Source organism: Dendrobates tinctorius, unplaced genomic scaffold, assembly GCF_039654945.1.
Source record: "Dendrobates tinctorius isolate UK_male_01 unplaced genomic scaffold, ASM3965494v1 ptg000041l, whole genome shotgun sequence".
Lineage (NCBI taxonomy): Eukaryota > Metazoa > Chordata > Amphibia > Anura > Dendrobatidae > Dendrobates > Dendrobates tinctorius.
In genome coordinates, this window is record NW_027361709.1 from 5,133,345 (window position 1) to 5,152,750 (window position 19,406).

Consider the following 19,406-nt stretch of genomic DNA (forward strand, 5'->3'; position numbering starts at 1 on the left):
TGTTCTGATGATACCGTCCCTTGAAGAACGAGTTCCCCCTTCTGCAGAATTGCTGGAGGTTTTGATCCTCGCTTCCATTCACTTTCACAGTATCACGGGTCGGAGAAAAGACTCCGTGCGGTGATTTCATATTCTCCTGAATGAGGGACGCAGCATTGTCGTCTGCTGCTCAGAGAAGGGCAGGAAGGGGCAGAAAAATTATATTCACTCAATTGCACATGAAAACAAGTCAGACTGACAGAGAAACCTCCAACAGATCCACTCGGGGGGGATTGATCTGCTGCTTATTGTATGTCAGCGTCCGGAATGAGTCAGGTGACCTCTGCCGACATTTGGGAAACGTTTGCAGTATTATCTCGCTGTCTGCTGCAAAGAAACTGTGGGAGAAGTATCATCACGTGCAATAGGGCAGGAAAGCATTTAGAGCGGTCCCCAAATCCGTACCAGGGGGGTTTCTTATGTTTTCGGATCCAGAACGTGAACTCCACAGAAATCTGCAGACTCTATGATAGGAGCTCTATCTGTAGTGCCCTGCTAGGACCTTCCTCCTCAATCACATCACCACCAATGGGAATAAAAAAGGGTATGAGAATAGCTGGGCACTAACATGGAGAGAGGAAGATGAGAACGAGCACTGGCAGGAAACTGACGAAGGCTGAGAAGAAAACTGCAGCCCCATGAGACATCAAATACCGATCGCAACGCTCTGTGTGAATGGAGAAATAGTGTGCATGCTCAATCACAACTCTATTTAAAGGTTAATCCCAAAAAATCAAGTGTCCCTTATTCATAGAACACCTACACCATGATGGTCCCAGGGATCAGCCAGTTATCATATATCCACAGTGAACCTGACCCATGACGGTCCCAGCAATCAGAAAATTATCATCTATTCATAGTGAACCTGCTCCATGATGGTCACACCGATCAGCAAGTTATCATCTATCCATAGTGAACCTGCCCCATGATGGTCCCAGCGATCAGCAAGTTATCATCTATCCATAGTGAACCTGCCCCATGATGGTCCCAGCGATCAGAAAGTTATCATCTATCCATAGTGAACCTGCCCCATGATGGTCCCAGCGATCAGCAAGTTATCATCTGTCCACAGTGAACCTGCCCCATGATGGTCCCAGCGATCAGCAAGTTATCATCTATCCATAGTGAACTTGGCCCATGATGGTCCCAGCGATCAGCAAGTTATCATCTATCCATAGTGAATCTGCCCCATGATGGTCCCAGGGATCAGCAAGTTATCATCTATCCATAGTGAATCTGCCCCATGATGGTCCCAGCGATCAGAAAGTTATCATCTGTCCATAGTGAATCTGCTCCATGATGGTCCCAGCGATCAGAAAGTTATCATCTGTCCATAGTGACCCTGCCCCATGATGGTCCCAGCGATAAGCAAGTTATCATCTGTCCACAGTGAACCTGCCCCATGATGGTCCCAGCAATCAGCAAGTTATCATCTATCCATCGTGAACCTGCTCCATGATGGTCCCAGCGATCAGAAAGTTATCATCTGTCCATAGTGACCCTGCCCCATGATGGTCCCAGCGATAAGCAAGTTATCATCTGTCCACAGTGAACCTGCCCCATGATGGTCCCAGCGATCAGCAAGTTATCATCTATCCATCGTGAACCTGCCCCATGATGGTCCCAGCGATCTGCAAGTTATTATCTATCCATAGTGAATCTGCCCCATGATGGTCCCAGGGATCAGCAAGTTATCATCTATCCATAGTGAATCTGCCCCATGATGGTCCCAGGGATCAGCAAGTTATCATCTATCCATAGTGAATCTGCCCCATGATGGTCCCAGGGATCAGCAAGTTATAATCTATCCATAGTGAACCTGCCCCATGATGGTCCCAGCGATCAGCAAGTTATCATCTATCCATAGTGAATCTGCCCCATGATGGTCCCAGGGATCAGCAAGTTATAATCTATCCATAGTGAACTTGGCCCATGATGGTCCCAGCAATCAGCTTCGTCCTCACCTTCTGAGCCTCCCTCACGCAGCTCCGGTACTCTCTAGCGAGGTCGCTGCAGTTGAGAAGCTCTTGGCGGTTTTCGGTGTAACACTTGAGAATATTGGACTGAAGATTCATACAGACCGGATCGTAACTTCTCTTCCTACAGAGAAACGGAAAGAATAAGATCAAACATGGCAACGACATACGAAAATTAATATAAGCGAGAGATAGAACAGTCTTCCAGCACCGCGGACAGCGAAGACCCTCAGTACATCCGCACGCTGCACAGGAAACTCTGGCACGGACAGAAATATGCAGTAAATAAGTCATTAAAAACCGTCTGCAATCACAATCTCACTGACAGATTCTCAGTTCGCTCATTCTACAGTCGGCAGTAGACAGTTGCAACGTAGAGAGAGGCTACAGAAGGCGATGGGTACAACATTTTTACCGAGACCCAGTTGCGAAAATTATTTAGTTTATGCAATTAAGTAAAAAAAACAAAAAAACGTTCCCCTACTGATGTTCACATCTCTTCAGGATAAAAAGGATGATTGTCACGTTTCCAGCAGTGCGAGGGACGGACAATTCGGACGCAGCGACCGGGTCGATAAGGCGTATTACTAGACACTGGCAATTAGGAGTGGTGTATTTGAGGATGCTGCTCGGATCGGCGTCCTCTCTAAATAGAAGTCGGGTTTATTTTTCTCCCCTAATTTCTCTTTAACATTCTGCCGCGCGGATAAATTGCCGGTTTTGTGTCTGTTTTAAATCTGGTTTTGCTCACAATGTGGATTGCCGGCACACAGTGAATAGATCGGGGTTCTCCTACGGTTCCTACTGCCAGAGAGGAATGCATTTGATTGTTCACTTATTTCCTTTCTCAGTGTTTCAGCCCCGACTCTGAGCGAAGTGCGAACTGGCAAACACGGATCTGAGAGATTTTACAAGGGATTCTTCTTTGTTTTCTAGGAAGACGATAAAACACCGGGCAGTTTGGGTGTACGGACGAAACGCAACATCGGTGAGGCACAATTTTACTGCATTTCTATGTTTCAGAAGTGCACGCTTGCAACAAATTCTACTTTTATTGCTCGAATGTGTCTACAATAAATTACAAAAATAAAAAAAAACATTTTTGCAAATACTCGGGATTAATAGTTTACCGTTTTGGGCATACACCTCCTATGCAGACCTATGTCTCTCAATAATTACACCCTATGAACAAACCTTGTTGGGTGGTCATTACTTTGCTTATTTTTGCTCAATATTCCACCATTGTGCAGATACAGCTGCTACATAAAATCCGTCTCCATGGTTACAGACTACAAACAAGCTCGGCGTAGTCGGATTTTTCAATCATGTATTAAAGGGTTGGTTTTTTCTCAAATTGTAAGCGACATACTCTTCTCTGTGAATGGAGGCATCAGGAGAGATCGCTTGGCCATCTTAAAGGGTTATTCCCAAAATAACAACGTGATCTTATAATAATTTACATATATTATTATATATAAGGGATTTAAAAATGCGTTATATTGGCACAAAATTAATAAATATAAGTATGCAGTTATTGTGAAAAATGATGTAATTGTGGGAATAATCCTTTAAGACAGCTTTCTGTAGCTGGAAGCCACCTGTAATGAATGGTGGAAATGAGGACACTGCACTGTGATCCCACCACTCAGCCAGGAACCAGAACTGATCTTCAATGGTCCAAATGGCACACGGACAAGAGAAAAGGGACCAAAAACTGGAGGTAGAAGGTGAAAGAACAGGTCAGAATGACTGCAGCATTTTTACACAAATATATAATTTGCTTATTTTTTTTTATTGAGAGGTATACTTTACATGATACAATTCTCGCTGACTGTAGTAACCACTAGGGGGAGCTCCCTGTATACAGAGATACATGATAAGATTCTGTCTGCAGCCACTACTAGGGGGAGCTCCCTGTATACAGAGATACAGAATAAGATTCTGTCTGCAGCCACCACTAGGGGGAGCTCCCTGTATACAGAAATACATGATAAGATTCTGTCTGCAGCCACCACTAGGGGGAGCTCTCTGTATAGAGATATATGAAAAGATTCTGTCTGCAGCCACCAGTAGGGGGAGCTCCCTGTATAGAGATACATGATAAGATTCTGTCTGCAGCCACCACTAGGGGGAGCTCCCTGTATACAAGGATACATGATAAGATCCTGTCTGCAGCCACCACTAGGGGGAGCTCCCTGTGTACAGAGATACATGATAAGATTCTGTCTGCAGCCACCACTAGGGGGAGCTCCCTGTGTACAGAGATACATGATAAGATTCTGTTTGCAGCCACCACTAGGGGGAGCTCCCTGTATACAGAGATACATGATAAGATCCTGTCTGCAACCACCACTAGGGGAGCTCTCTGTATACAGAGATACAGTATATCATACGATTCTGTCTGCAGCCACCACTAGGGGGAGCTCCCTGTATACAGAGATACATAAGATCCTGACTGCAGCCACCACTAGAGAGAGCTCACTGTATACAGAGATACATGATAAGATCCTGTCTGCAGTCACCACTAGGGGGAGCTCTCTGTATACAGAGATATATGATAAGATTCTGTCTGCAGCCACCACTAGGGGGAGCTCCCTGCAGATTTCATTTAGGAGCTCTATGTATACACAGTAAGCCCCTTTAAATGCAGTATACATGCTCCTTTTGCATCTATGGCCACCTGTAATAAACTCTTAAAGACTAATTTTTACTCTGGCAAACTGAAAGCCGTCCCTGGAGCGATCATAAGATATTTTTATTTTTATTTTGTCTTATCCAACGGAGAAAATTTGCAGCCAAATGTTGACAATTTTCCACCAGGCCAGCGAGACTCGGGTGAAGACACGTCCGGGAGTGCATCCTCTTCTAAATGAAATCTCATCAACATATCCTTCTCTTATTATTAGGGTGAACATCAATCAGGCAATTCTGCGCGGGTGCGGAGCCGCTGCTGTACGCTCTCCTTAGGAGAGGCAACTGCGGCAGGGTGAAAATGTGAGGCGAGCCCCTTATTACTGGAAGCAGAAAGCATGCTCTCAGTGAATTAGTCATTCATCTTAGTCACAGCCAATCTTGGGATTCCAGGAAGATGAATCATTAACTCACAAGCGCCGAGGAGAAGGGAGGCAACAAGGCAAAAGTCCTAGCAGGATCTAGAGGCGCCAACAGGAGTGGGAATGTCAGGACGATGGCGGGAGAAGAGTCCGGAGCTGCGCGGAGCGGGAAGTTTACTGTGATTACTCCAATAAAGTGTCTCTTGTATATGATCCTATAGCCATGAATGCACTCACAAACGCATGTGCAGCTGCAGATATGAATAGTGCAGATGTGGCTTTTCACCCCCTGCTGGTTCAGTGTCTTCACCCTGCTGAGGATACTATAAGAGATGTAGGGTTTACACATTGTCAAGAGTCACACGCTGGAGATGCGAGGTCTCTAATGTATTTGGTGCCGGCTGCAAAGATCCCCCCACTCTCCTCCATAAACCCCCACAAGCACGGAGGCAGGAAGATCCCCAGGTCACTGATTGGCAGCAGTAGCACAGATGGAGAGGTGGCACAGTCGGGCATAGAGCCAAGGGTTGTCACCGGCAAAGCGGTCAGAATGAGACGAGCCAGAGGAGAAAACCTACAGGCACCCGGCGAACGATCCGATGGACGAGACAGGAGCAACATCCAAGAATAAGGCTGAAGCCGGCACAAGGATCAAGACGACAGTCGCTAAAATGGAACCACAATATGCAAGAAAGTTGGATAAGTTGGTCCACTTTAAACAAGGCAAAGTGCATACATTATGAAACAGATCTCTTAGACCTAATGAGGCTGGTGCACTTACTCTGAAAATCCATGTCAGCATGGCTGAATAATCCTTTGTGACAGTTTCCCTGCCGGTTATTAAAAACAAAATCATAAAATACTCGTTCTTCTTTGAGGATTACAGAACCATTCTGATGCGGCTTTTCAAACTAAGTACACCAGCCACATCCGGTCTATTTAATGAGATACGGTATTCAGTTTGTGTCATTTAATCTGGTGTAAGAATCGATGTAAATTCGCCGCCAGGCCGGACGTCAAGCAATCAAGATTATTGCTCCATTCACCCTGACAGGGAGAGTCGAGCAGAGGAGACACTACAGCACTGCACTCTGCAGCATGCAGGACGCTGAGAAAACGCTCCCGCACGCTGGGCTCCGTGTCCTCCATGGGAACAGGGAAATAACTCGTGGCAAATTCTCTCTATGGAGGATAAAGAATGAATCCAACCAGCTTCACGGATCTCATCTCCCACATCCGACATAGGGGGAGAGTCTGGACGTAGATGGTCGGCTGGTCCCATTGAAATCAGCGGGTTCTTCCAGAGTTCACCCACTACGCGCAGGCACCTTCCCCGTGAAGTGTGCAGTCGGGAGCTCAGGGGTCCGGCCGTCGCCTGCAGCCATGGACTTATGTGAACTTTTCTTTCTAAGATTCTATGGAGAACTATTATAAAGTTTAATGGAGTCGGCTCTCACCGCATCGCTGCCGCATCTCTCTTCACTACTTATCTCGGCCGTTGTCTCATTTACCGTCTTATCTTCCTCGGCCGCCAACTATCTTTTCTTGTTAGTCTGTAATCAAGGAAGATACAGCATATCTCTGGCAGACTGATTCTTCAATTATTTAGATATTTAGCAAGAACCCTTCGCCGCCGCACGGCGCCGGTACAACCTGTGCCTCCCATAGGTTCACCGCCCTCTCGCTCTCCGGATTATTTGTTTTCTCACAAATGGAAACGTTTTATTTTTCTGTTAAAGGGACAATTCGTAAAACTTCATAATAAGGAGAAAGCGTTAAAGACTTACATCCAAGACGTCCATATCAAGATACTTTCCTTTTGAAGTCATCAGGATCACATCGATGAGTGGTCCCGTAGCCGGCAGACCCACCGATAACATCTGATGGCCCCCGGAGGTAGACAGTATAGAGATTCTGAACAGCACAGCTCCATTCACGGTCTAGTGGCCGATCTCTGGTACTACAGATTGGATCAAATTCACTTCAATAGGAGCTGAGCTGCAGTACCGAGAACGGCCACTACACAGTGTACAGAGCTGAACGCTGTGCTCTTCTGATGGCTGCGGGCTCTGAAAACTGTATAATGTTGGGATGGTAAATGTCTGATATTGATGAGCTATCCTGGACAACTGCATGAATGGTAATTCTGAAATATGTCTGGCCATTACAAGGATCACTCCTGGTGCCAACGGCAGAGATAATGGGACATAATCCTGCTCCACAGACAGGCAGAGGTCTTCTTCTATGGCAGTCTGCCATCCGTTAATGCGTTTGTATGGCACACAGCTTTGGAGTGACTACCACTTACTACACCTGTCAGCCAACCTTTGTATCCAAATCTTATTAAAGGGCGAAATAAGTCACTAGCTGATATCACTAGCGGAAGTCTATCTTCCTGGAGAACGAGGGATTGCGCATGTTGAAACTTAACATGCACTATCTCCCCCCCAATATCTGACAAACAAAAGATGGCTGAATGTCCAATTCCTATTAGGTCAGCAGGTTCTGATGAAATTGGTGAGTTTTGGTAAATTAGTTCCAAGTATGGCAGGAGTTTCCGAATGCCCCGTCCACCATCCCGTTGGGCATGAAAGCTTTAAGGCAAGTCAATATTGCAATGGACAGGCAATCCAACAATCCAATAGGCTCCACAAAGAAATGTAAATGGTCTATCCCATAATTTCGGTATCTATGCCCATTCTCTGAGCCCAGAAGGTGGCTGTCTGTCAGGTGGCAACTTATGTCCCTTGAGAAACAACAGATTGGGAGAGGTAAAAATCTAACATTCCTAAAGCACTGGAGCACTGGCAAATCTTGCCAAAATCGGCAGGCCTGGCCGACGCTCATCTAATGTGTATGGCCACCTTAAGTTTAAGGACAAGAGTTGTCCAAAGCTGCGATCAGCTTGTGCCCGGGTGTGTAATCCGTGCGCTGATACTCCATCCAGTGAAAAGTTTCTGGGGGTTCCTACATGGGAATATCGATGGCATGAAGGCCCCATCATTAGAAAGTCATACTAGAATCGGTCTCTGCAGACAGTGGGACCCCCTATATTCTCTGCTTTCTACTGCCGGATGACGAAATACGACATTAATAATATTTCCTTAAGGCTAAGTGCACACGTTGCAGAAAATTTCTGCACAAAAACCTGAATCCCTTCCCAGAAACCGCACCTATTTTTCCGCGGCGGTTTTTGTGCGTTTTTTGCGCGGTTTTGATGCGTTTTTTACCGCAGCGGTTTCTAAAAGCATGGGAGAAGCCTAAACCGTGGAAAAAACCGCAAAATTAATGTGCATGCTGCGGTTTTTACCGCGATGCGGTTTTTTCGAGGTAAAAAACTCATCAATGTGCACAAAAAGTGCAAAATACATAGAAATGACTGTGCACCTTATTTTTAGCGGTTTTATAGTGAAAACCGCGGTAAAAACCGCTAAAAAAACGCTGTGTGTGAACACAGCCTAAAGGGAAATGTCCTGTAAATCGCCCTAAGAACACAATCGTTGACGGCTCCGCTCGGCATCTGAACGCCGATGCAGGTAGTGGTTTTGTCAAGTATAATCAGTTCTTAAATCCAAAAAAGCAGAACCCGATACGGCCGGCAGAATTCAATGAGACACTATCTAGTCTGGATGTGGAAACAGGACTTTCATCTCATTAATCTTGTTACTGATTCAGGACAGTCCCCAGGGCAGATGGAATCGGAGAGAGCTCTTCTCCTCTCAACCTGATTGTGTCACTTTGCACAAGAGAGCGGCGGCAGGGGGGGGGGGAGCACCGGCGGAAAACAGATGGAAAATGCTGCAGCCGCGGTAAAGAGGACTGGAGTACAGCGTCTCCAAGGACCGAGGAGGAAATGATGCTGCTCTCCACCATCCTGAGTGTGCAGCAAAGTCATTACAGCAAAGGGGAAGGGAATGAGATCGCAGCAGAAAGATCACTAGAAACGGGAATATACAAGAAGAAAGCACAAATATACTGAACCGTGTAAAAGAAAACCTCATAGAGAGAGGGAGAAAGAGAGAACTGTGTAAGAAGGAAAGGAGAGAGAAATATTAGACAGGATGAATCACCAATCACATATTGTATAAATCAGGTTTTTAAGGGAATTTTTTTTTTTTTTTTTTTGCAAATTCCCATATCACCATCTATAATAATGAAATAATTCCGTTTTCACACTGGTTACGAGACCTAAAACTACACTCATAGCTCCTGCACTGTACAGAAGATGTTTCAGAAGTTTCAATATCAGGATTACACAGATAATACATTTATATACAGAATATAACACAAGATCCAATGTCACAGCTCACCTCCTCCTTCTCCTCTACAATCACTTCTGAATTGAAAGCTCAGCTGAAGATAGATAAATAGATATTAGATAGATAATAGATAAAGAGGATAGATGGATAGAGACAAGACTGTAGATAGATATTAGATACAATTGTGCTCAAAAGTTTACATTCCCCAATTCGTAATGCTGTGTATTGCCCCCTCTAACATCAATGACAGCTTGAAGTCTTTTGTGGTATTTGTGGTTGAGGTTCTTTATTTTCTCAGATGGTAAAGCTGCCCACTCATCTTGGCAAAAAAATCTCCAGTTCCTTTAAATTCCTGGGCTGTCTAGCATGATCTGCGTGCTTGAGATCTCCCCAGAGTGGCTCAATGATATTGAGGTCAGGAGACTGAGATGGCCACTCCAGAACCTTCACTTTGTTCTGCTGTAGCCAAGGACAGGTCGACTTGGCCTTGTGTTTTGGATCATTGTCAAGTTGGTACTGTGACGGAGTCAGCTTACGCTGAGTCGTTTTCTTTAGAATGGACCCTCTGGGTCGTGGCACCCACCTAGGGCGAGCTAGCCTTGTGAGGAACCACCCCCTATACAGGGAGTGTCAGGGGCAAGACCAAGGGGGTGAGCCACCACGACTGCTGGAACCAGACGGTCGGCTCAAGGAAGATACGAGTGTCTGATGACAAAGGACATGCAGGAAACAAGACAAGACGTGAATTCAAGGTATCTACATTAAAGCAAACTCAGGGTTACATCAGGTGCAAAACGTGGTAACAGGGAAAACAGCAAGGTGCGTGCGAGGGCACGCCAAGGTCCATGGCATGGTACGTGCTAGATGGCACGCCTAGGTCCAAGCAAGGCTCAATGGCATCGGACTCCGGACAGCTGGCAACGATCGACAGGATCAGGGCATCAGACTGCGGACATCAGCTCCGGACATCAGGCCGCAGTCGTCAGGCTTACGATCTCTGGCAGCGATCGGCAGGATCCGGGCATCCGGCAGGCAAACCAGGGTTCAGGCAAGGAGGCACGACAGATCTCCAGACATGGTGCGTGTTAGGGAACACGCCAAGGTCCAAGGCAAGGTTCCAGGCAGGGTGCATGCTAGGGGCACACCAGGGTCCAGGGCAAGGTGCAAGGCAAGGTGCGTGTGTAGGGGACACGCCAGGTTCAAAGTTCAAAGTATAAAACATGGTGCGTGTGTAGGGGACACGCCAGGGTTTAAAGTTCAAAGTACAAGACATGTTGCGTGTGTAGGGACACGCCAGGGTTCAAGATCCAAGGCAAGGTCCTGCGCGTGCCGAGTGACACGCCAGGGTCAGGGTACAAGGCATAGTCCTGCGCATGCAGAGGAGCACGCCAGGGTCAGGTTCAAGTCAGGGGCCTGCGCATGCTAGGAGACAGGCCCAGGGTTCAGGCTAAGGCAAGGGCCTGTGCGTGCAAGAGGGCATGACAGGGTACAGGCTAGGGCCTGTGCATGCTAGAGGGCACGACAGGGTACATGGCAAGACCTGCGCGTACTTTTACAGAAGCACGGGGAGGTATGCCAAGGAGCAGGCTAGGACCTGCGCGTGCTATTAGAGAAGCACGCAATGCACAGTGCGGGGCAGCGTGGGTGCAAGGAAGCACAGCGCACGGCTGGGGCACTGGCTAGCTGGTCGGGCTGAGGTTCAGACCAGCGGGCACGACTGAGGCAAGTACGGCTGAAGCACAACAGGCGGACACAGCTTAGTCACTGGCCGACGAGCACGGCTGAGGCACAAACTGGCGGGCGAGGGAAGGCCAGGCACATGCAAAGGGCATGTGAAGAAACAAGGCAAAGCAAGAAACAAGGCAAAGCAAGGCTAGGCAAAGTACGGAATAAGGAGCGGAACGTAGGCAGAAGCACTGAGCCAGTTCAGAGAGAGTATAGGGCTAGCAGCGGAGCGTAGGCCGAAGCCCAGAGCCGGGTCAAGGGAGAACCTTGAGACCAACCAGGAAATGTGCTAGAGAGCACCATAGGACAGAGTCTAGCAGCGGAGCGTAGGCCAAAGCTCAGAGCCGGGTCAAAGGAGAACCTTGAGACTAGACGTGGAATGTGCTAGCGAGCACCAGAGGGCAGAGTAAGGAAAACCAGGCAGAGACAGAGACAGAGAACGTGGAGTACTACAAGGCTCAGAATAGCAAAGGCCAAACATGGCGAAACAGGCAAGGCAGAGAACAGAGGAAGGACTACAAGTCTAAGAATAACAAGGACAAACACAGCACAAGAGATAACACAAGACAAGGCACGGGACAAGAGGCAGAGTACAAGCACAGAGCGTGTGCAGCGAAGCACTACAGGGCAGAGTGCAGGGGCACAGAATATAGAGAGCGACCGAGCAGACCAAGCAGCCATGCAGGGAAGCAACACGATACTCAGGCCCCGACCATAGGAAGGGGCGGTCTGACATAGGGCATTAGCACCTGCACTTCTGGGTCAGGACCAGGAGAGGACTTCCGGTTCAGATCCTCCAGGATCATAGAGAGGGTCACATGGTCGAGTCCTCCAAGACCATAGAGAGGATTGCTGAATCAGAGAGTGCTGGAACATAGGAAAGGTCACATGATCAGGGTCTCTAGGAACACAGAGAGGATTGCTGCAGGCAGAGCAGAGACGGCTGGTCACACAGCAACGGCGTGTAGCCATGAGATAAAACACACATGCGCACTGGCAATGGCAGGCAGCCATGAGATGAGGCGCGTGTGCACACTGCTCCAGGCATCTTGCAGCACAACAGTCACGAGGTGTGTGTGCACACTGCTTCCAGGGATCTTGCAGCATAAGACATAACGGGCATAATAGTTCAGTGCACGTGCACACTGCTCCAGGAGTCATGCCGCATACCAGACATGGCGGGCATGATAGTTCGGTGCCCATGCACACGGCTCCAGGGGTCATGCGGCATAACTGACATGGCGGGCATGACAGGTACATCAAAATATGTCCCATGCGCAGCAGTATTTGCTGATAATGTGCTGCATTCATCCTTCCTTCAACTTTGCCAAGTTTCCTGTGCCTTTGTAGCTTACACATCCCCAAAACATCAGCGATCCACCTCCGTGCTTTACAGTAGGAATGGTGTTCCTTTTCATCATAGGCCTTGTTGACCTCTCTCCAAATGTAACGTTTATGGTTGTGGCCAAAAAGCTCAATTTTGGTCTCATCACACCAAATTACCTTGTTCCAAAAGCTTTGAGGCTTGTCTCTGTGCTGTTTTGCGTATTGTAGGCGAGATAATTTGCGAATTTGCGTAGTAAGGGCTTTCTTCTGGCGACTCGACCATGCAGCCCATTTTTCTTCAAGTGCCTCCGAATTGTGCATCTTGAAACAGCCACACTGCTAGTTTTCAAAAAGTCCAGTATTTCAGCTGATGTTATTTTTGGGTTTTTCTTTGCATCCCGAACTATTTTCCTGGCAGTTGTGAACAAAATTTTTGTTCCTCTACCTGACCGTGGTTTTGTTTTTACAGAGCCCCTGATTTTACATTTGTAAATCACAGTTTGAACGCTGCTGACTGGCATTATCAATTCCTTGGATATCTTTTTGTATCCCTTTCCTGTTTTATACAGTTCAACTACTTTTTCCCGTAGATCCGTTGACAATTCTTTTGCTTTCCCCATAACTCAAAATCCAGAAACGTCAGTGGCTGGATGAAAGATGCAAGAGTCTGTTTGGATCCCAGAAACTCACTCAGCTTTTATGTACACACACTGATTACAAGCACAAAGGTCACAGGTGAGATGTTACCTTCAGTAGCCAGTCAAACCCATTTGTGTCAAAAAATTCTGCCGGGATATGTAAACTTTTGAGCACAACTGTAGATAATAGATGATACATAATAAATAGATAATAGATAAATAGATAGAGGAGTTAGATAGATAATAGATACTTAACAGATGATAGATATAGACAGAAAGAAATGGACAAATAATTCAACATTCTACCTTTCTAGCACTCGATCGTTGGCATTCCTGTCTCATCTATCAATTTGGCTCCGAACAGGCCTTAAAGGCCATTATAATTAGTTTCATTGTGGTATTAATTATAAATGTGTACAGGCAGGAATACAATCTGGTCTGTGAGCGTTTCATAGATGTAAAGTTATTTTCCTCAAGTTCCTTTCAACTTATTTAGGGTACAACCCTTATTAGAAAATAAAGTCACCCAAGAGGTCACAAAAGACCCAACAACATCCAAGAAACTTCAGGCCTCACTTGTCTCAGTCTTCATGACTCCACCATAAGAAAGAAACTGGGCAAAAATGGCCTGCATAGTAGAGTTCCAAGATGTAAACCACTGCTGAGCAATAAGAACATAAAGGCTTGTCTCAGTTTTCCCAGAAAACATCTTGATAATCCCCAAAACTTTTGGGAGAATACTCTGTGGACTGACGAGACAAAGGTTGAACTTTTTGGAAGGTGTATGTCCTATTACATAAGGCGTAGAAGTAACATAGCATTTCAGAAAAGGAACATCATACCAACAGTAAAATATGGTGGTGGTACTGTGATGGTCTGGGGCTGTTTTTCTTCTTCAGGACCTGGAAGACTTGCTGTGATAAATGGAACCATGAATACTGCCGTCTACCAAAAACTCTGGGAGCAGAATGTCCGGCCATCTGTTCGTGACCTCAAGCTGAATCGCAGTTAGGTTATGCAGCAGGACACTGACCCAAAATACACCAGCAAGCCCACCTCTGAATAGATTAAGAAAAACAAAATTAAGACTCTGGAGCGGCCTAGTCAAAGTCCTGACCTTAATCCGACTGAGATGCTGTGGGCATGACCTTAACAAGGCGGTTCATGCTCGGAAACCTCCAATGTGGCCGAATTACAATTCTGCAGAGATGAGTGGCCAAAATTCCTCCAAAGCGTTGTAAAAGACTCATTGCCAGCTACCGCAAACACTTTATTGCAGTTGTGGCCGCTAAGGGTGATCCAACCAGTTATTATGGTTATGGGGCAATCACTTTTGTTTTCCCTTACTAATGAAAACCTTCACTTAGAAACTGCATTTTGTGATTACTTGTGTTAGCTTTGATATTTACAGCTGTTTGGTCATCTGAAAAATTTAAGTGTGACAAACGCACAAAAGAATAGGAAATTAGGAAGGGGCAAACACTTTTTCACACCACTGTATGTACACAGTAACTGCACCAGTAAAATAGTGAGTGCAGCTCTGGAGTATAATACAGGGTGTAACACAGGATCAGTAATGTATGCACACAGTGACTACACCAGCAGAATAGTGAGTGCAGCTCTGGGGTATTGTAACAACCCAGCTGGCATCGCCGCATGGCCTCCCATTCCCCACTCACCAACTTGCTCACTGCTCCAGGCCATGCTGTGGTTTCTGTACACTGCCAGCTCCATGCCCTGTCCCTCTTATCTCCTGTCTGCTGTGTTCATGTTTCCTGACTGTGTGTATAGGGGGGCGGCGCCTGAACTCTTTGCTTCTTATGGAGTCAGGGTGCACCTGGCTAATGTGTCCCTGACCAATTACCTAGAGCCCTCTACTCTTTAGGGCTTCCCCACCCACTGGAACATTGCCTGTGCAATGTCTAAACTCAGTATCTTGCTACTGAGCCTGCCAGGTCCTCTCTTGTATTTCTCCTTCTTTGGAGGCTACACTCCTAGCTTTGTCTTGTGCCTGTTTGTCTGCCCTCCAGGAGGCTGTATATCCTGGTCTCTGTGCTATAGCTCCTGACCTTGTCTTGTCTAATACCTCCATCCGCCCTCCAGGAGGCAGAATATCCTGGTCCTTGAGTCTTTGTCCATGTACCTTGTGTGAACTCTGTCCAACCCCTGCCTCCTAGTCTTTGGCATCTTTCACTGTGTCCTCCCAGTCCATGCTCTGCACCCTTGCAGCTCTGCCTGCTCCTGCAGAACCTCTTGCTGCAGCTTCTTTCCACACTCCTTGTGGTTCAGCTTTGCTCTGCTGCTGCAGAACCTCTTGCTGCAGCTTCCCTCCACAGACCTTGTGGTTCAGCTTTTCTCCACTTCTGCTGCAGCTGCAGAACCTCCTGCTGCAGCTTCTCTCCGCAGACCTTGTGGTTCAGCTTTGTTCTGCTGCTGCAGAACCTCTTGCTGAAGCTTCTCTCCACAGACCTTGTGCTTCAGCTTTGCTCCACTCCTGCTGCCGCTGCAGAACCTCTTTCTGCAGCTTCTCTCTGCAGACCTTGTGGTTCAGCTTTACTCCGCACTCCTGCGGCTCCGCCTACTCCGCACTCCTGCGGCTCCGCATACTCTGCACTCCTGCACCTCCTGTGTGAACAGGTCCAAACCCGTCCCTTCATATTCCACTCCTTCCTGCCTGTATCCATACTTGCATCTCTTGTGTGAACAGGTCCAAAACCTGTTCCTTCATATTCCACTCCTTCCTGCCTGTATCCATACCTGCATCTCTTGTGTGAACAGGTCTCTACCTGTTCCTTCATATATCTCTCCAGCTTGCCTTGTCTCTCCTGTGCCAGCCTGCCAGTGTCTCAAAGCTGTTCCCGCTTGCCAGTGTCTCAAGCCGTGCCCGCCTGTCCTTTGTCTCAAGCCGTGCCCGCCTGTCCTTTGTCTCAAGCCGTGCCCGCCTGTCCTGTCTCAAGCCGTGCCCGCATGTCCTGTGTCTCAAGCCGTGCCCGCCTGCCCTGTGTCTCAGTCGTGCCTGCCGTGTCTACTTGCCTGCCTGTCAGTTGCACCTGTCCAAGTGCCTTATCCCTGAGTGGAATCAGCAGTCACAGCCAGACACCACCCTGGAGTGGCACCTTGCAGCTGACCTCACCATTGGAGGCTCCAGAGAAGACCAAGGCAGCTGTCTTAGTCACGCCCCTTCCAGGGTAGTCTGGTCTGTTGTGAGTTTATTCTCTGGTTCACCAGTTGTGAGTTCTCCTTCCAGACTCCCTCTGGTGGTAACAGGATGTAGAGAGGCTGATTTGATCGGTGGAGATCTGCCACCTGAGAATGAGGATGACGACTGGATCTCAGGAGTCTCAGATTGGATTTAAGACAGCCGACGCCCTATTCAGTTGCTGGTGACTCCTTCTGCTTGTCAGCTCTTGGTTTTCAGCTCTGTTCCAGTCATCTAAAGCTAAGTTTTTCTGCTAATGTTCACACTTGATTTTGTTGGTCTATTCAGTTTTTTGGTGTGGTCAGCCAGCCCCTGCTGGGAGCTGTGCTGAATTTCCACTCTTATTTATCAGTATTTTGCCAATTGGCTTTTTGTCCCTTACTAGTTCGGTCTCTTTTTGCTCTGTCTCAGAATATTTCAGAGTGCTGATATAGTGGGAGAAGTCTAATGACTTCAGGGTTAATTTTGCTATCAGAAGTGTTGGACATGATTTTTGTAGGGTTTTTTGCAGGTTGCAGACAGTGTCTTTCCTTTCCTGTCTAGTTAGTTTGGGCCCCATCATTTGCTCAGCCTATCTTCCTGCCTGTGTTTGTGCCTTCATCTTGTTTCACCGTCAATACATGTGTGGGGGCTGTCTATTCCTTTGGGGTCTGCTCTGGGGCAGTTAGTTTTCCCTTTTCTTGCTTTAGGCTTATTTAGTCCTCCGGCCGTGACGAGGCGTCTAGGAACATCGTAGACACGCTCCACGGCTACTGCTAGTTGTGTGGTAAGATCAGGGATCTGCAATCTGCATGGTTACCAACCTCTCTGGTTTTCTGTGACTTAGCTTTTTGCTTTTTTCTCCTCGGTGACCCATTCATAACACTGGTCTGTGGCACAGTGGGGCCACAACCCCCCGGCTTGCGCCAACCTGCCAAGGCGCAAGCGTGACAGGTATAATACAGGATGTAACTCAGGATCAGTAATGTACTGTATGTACACAGTGACGGCACCAGCAGAATAGTGAGTGCAACTCTGGAGTGTAATACAGGATGTAACTCAGGATCAGTAATGTAATGTATGTACACAGTGGCTGCACCAGCAGAATAGTGAGTGCAGCTCTGGAGTATAATACAGGAGGTAACTCAGGATCAGTAATGTAGTGTATGTACACAGTGACTGCACCAGCAGAATAGTGAGTGCAGCTCTGAGCTATAATACAGGATGTAACTCAGGATCAGTAAAGTAATGTATGTACACAGTGACTCCACCAGCAGACTAGTGAGTGCAGCTCTGGAGTATAATACAGGAGGTAACTCAGGATCAGTAATGTAATGTATGCGTACATTGAGTACACCAGCAGAATAGTGAGTGCAAGTCTTTCTACTGGGGTCAGCATAGGCCTCATATTAGAGCAATTTTCTGCTTTACCATAGGGAACGTCTTACTAACCTCACACTCTTCGTTTCCTATTCTTAGCTCAGTCTTTTTCTTTTCCGCTGTAGTCTCCTATGTAAATGAACGCTGCCTGTTGTAGAAGATCCCGGTGGATAAATAGCATTAGGCAGAGTTCGGCAGCATACTTTTCATTTTCCTATTGCTTATTTCATCTACAAAATGGGGACAAAGCATTTAATGAGCCTAAATGCGACTGACTAATTGTTTTCCTCATTTTATATGCATAAAGGGAATGTGAAGTGAGGTTAATAATCAACTCCTAGTCGCAGAGTGGGAGGTTCGCACTTAATTAAGTGTCTTCTGCTCCTAGTCCAATAAAACAAACCAGATCGTAGTCACTCAGGAGTAAGCGCGACACGTATGGCGGAATTAGTCACGCACGGCACCATAGAGATCAGGGCTGAGGGACACACAAGGTGCCAATACTCAAGGATCCCCCCGATAAGTCTACCACCTATGAGAATGGCTGCAATACAAGTTGGGGAGCAATAATATAAGCCGATGGCACTCTGCAATCAGCGATAATCTGTGTAGCTTTAGTAATCTTGCAGCAAGTGTTCAAACTTCCAGCAGCGCCACCTGCGCACTGCCGCTCCATCCAAACGGGAACGCGCACTGCCGCTCCATCCAAACGGGAACGTGCACTGCCGCTCCAGCCAAATGGGCACGAGCACTGCCGCTCCAGCCAAACGGGCACAAGCACTGCCGCTCCAGCCAAACGGGCACGAGCACTGCCGCTCCAGCCAAACGGGCACGAGCACTGCCGCTCCAGCCAAACGGGCACGAGCACTGCCGCTCCAGCCAAACGGGCATGAGCACTGCCGCTCCAGCCAAACGGGCATGAGCACTGCCGCTCCAGCCAAACGGGCATGAGCACTGCCGCTCCAGCCAAACGGGCATGAGCACTGCCGCTCCAGCCAAACGGGCATGAGCACTGCCGCTCCAGCCAAACAGGCATGAGCACTGCCGCTCCAGCCAAACGGGCATGAGCACTGCTGCTTTACCCAAACGGGCATGAGCACTGCCGCTCCATTCTGGTAATTGGTGGGAGTCTCAGTGGCAGACTTAAGTACATTTAGAAGATATCATCTATCTTCTGAATTAAACGAAGCTGCAATACCAAATTGAGAACTGGTGTAGTGCTGGCTCCAGAAGAAAGCAGCCTTGTCTTGTACTCTTGAACCTGCACGGTTTGGTAATTCTATCTTTAAGAATCCAACAAGAAATTAGTGTGAACGTTATCATGACTCCATAAAGTTGGCAAAATTAGAGTGAAATAGAGAAATCCATCTAAGCTGCCATTAGTCATGGTGGCGGCCACCGAGCACTTTATGTCTTACATTTCAGCCATTTGGATGGGAGATGTAATAGAGGGTTTATGGAAACGCCAATCTCTGACCAATCTTAAAGCCCTCGTTGCCCTTCCCAAACACTGGAATCAGACGCACTTGTTGGAACGACATGACCGGCCAGTTAATGAAACCTCTATTAACGCGAGAAGCTCTCTGCATTTAATCATCCGTCTAAGGCAATGGGGACTTGTAGAGCCAGACAGCCCATTAAAAGCAGCTGATGGGAAGTGGAAATGTGCTGAAGGTTGACTGCAGAGCCAGATCTTCCCTGACACCGATGAGCATCTGCTCAGTTAGTGAACGATGACAGGTACAAAAGGGAAAGAATGTCTGCTGTCCAGGGATAATAACACACGAGCTATAGTCAGAAGATATGGCAAGATATGGAGGGGGAAGATAATA

General features: G+C 47.4%; 1 protein-coding gene across 1 annotated transcript in view; it reads right to left on the reverse strand.

Annotated features, from left to right (window-relative positions):
- The window catches only part of CHCHD6 (coiled-coil-helix-coiled-coil-helix domain containing 6), a 249,710-nt gene that overhangs the window by 76,585 nt on the left and 153,719 nt on the right, over positions 1-19,406 (reverse strand). Inside the window, 1 exon segment of the mRNA XM_073575037.1 lies at positions 2,004-2,139. Coding sequence (XP_073431138.1) covers positions 2,004-2,139 — 136 coding nt within the window.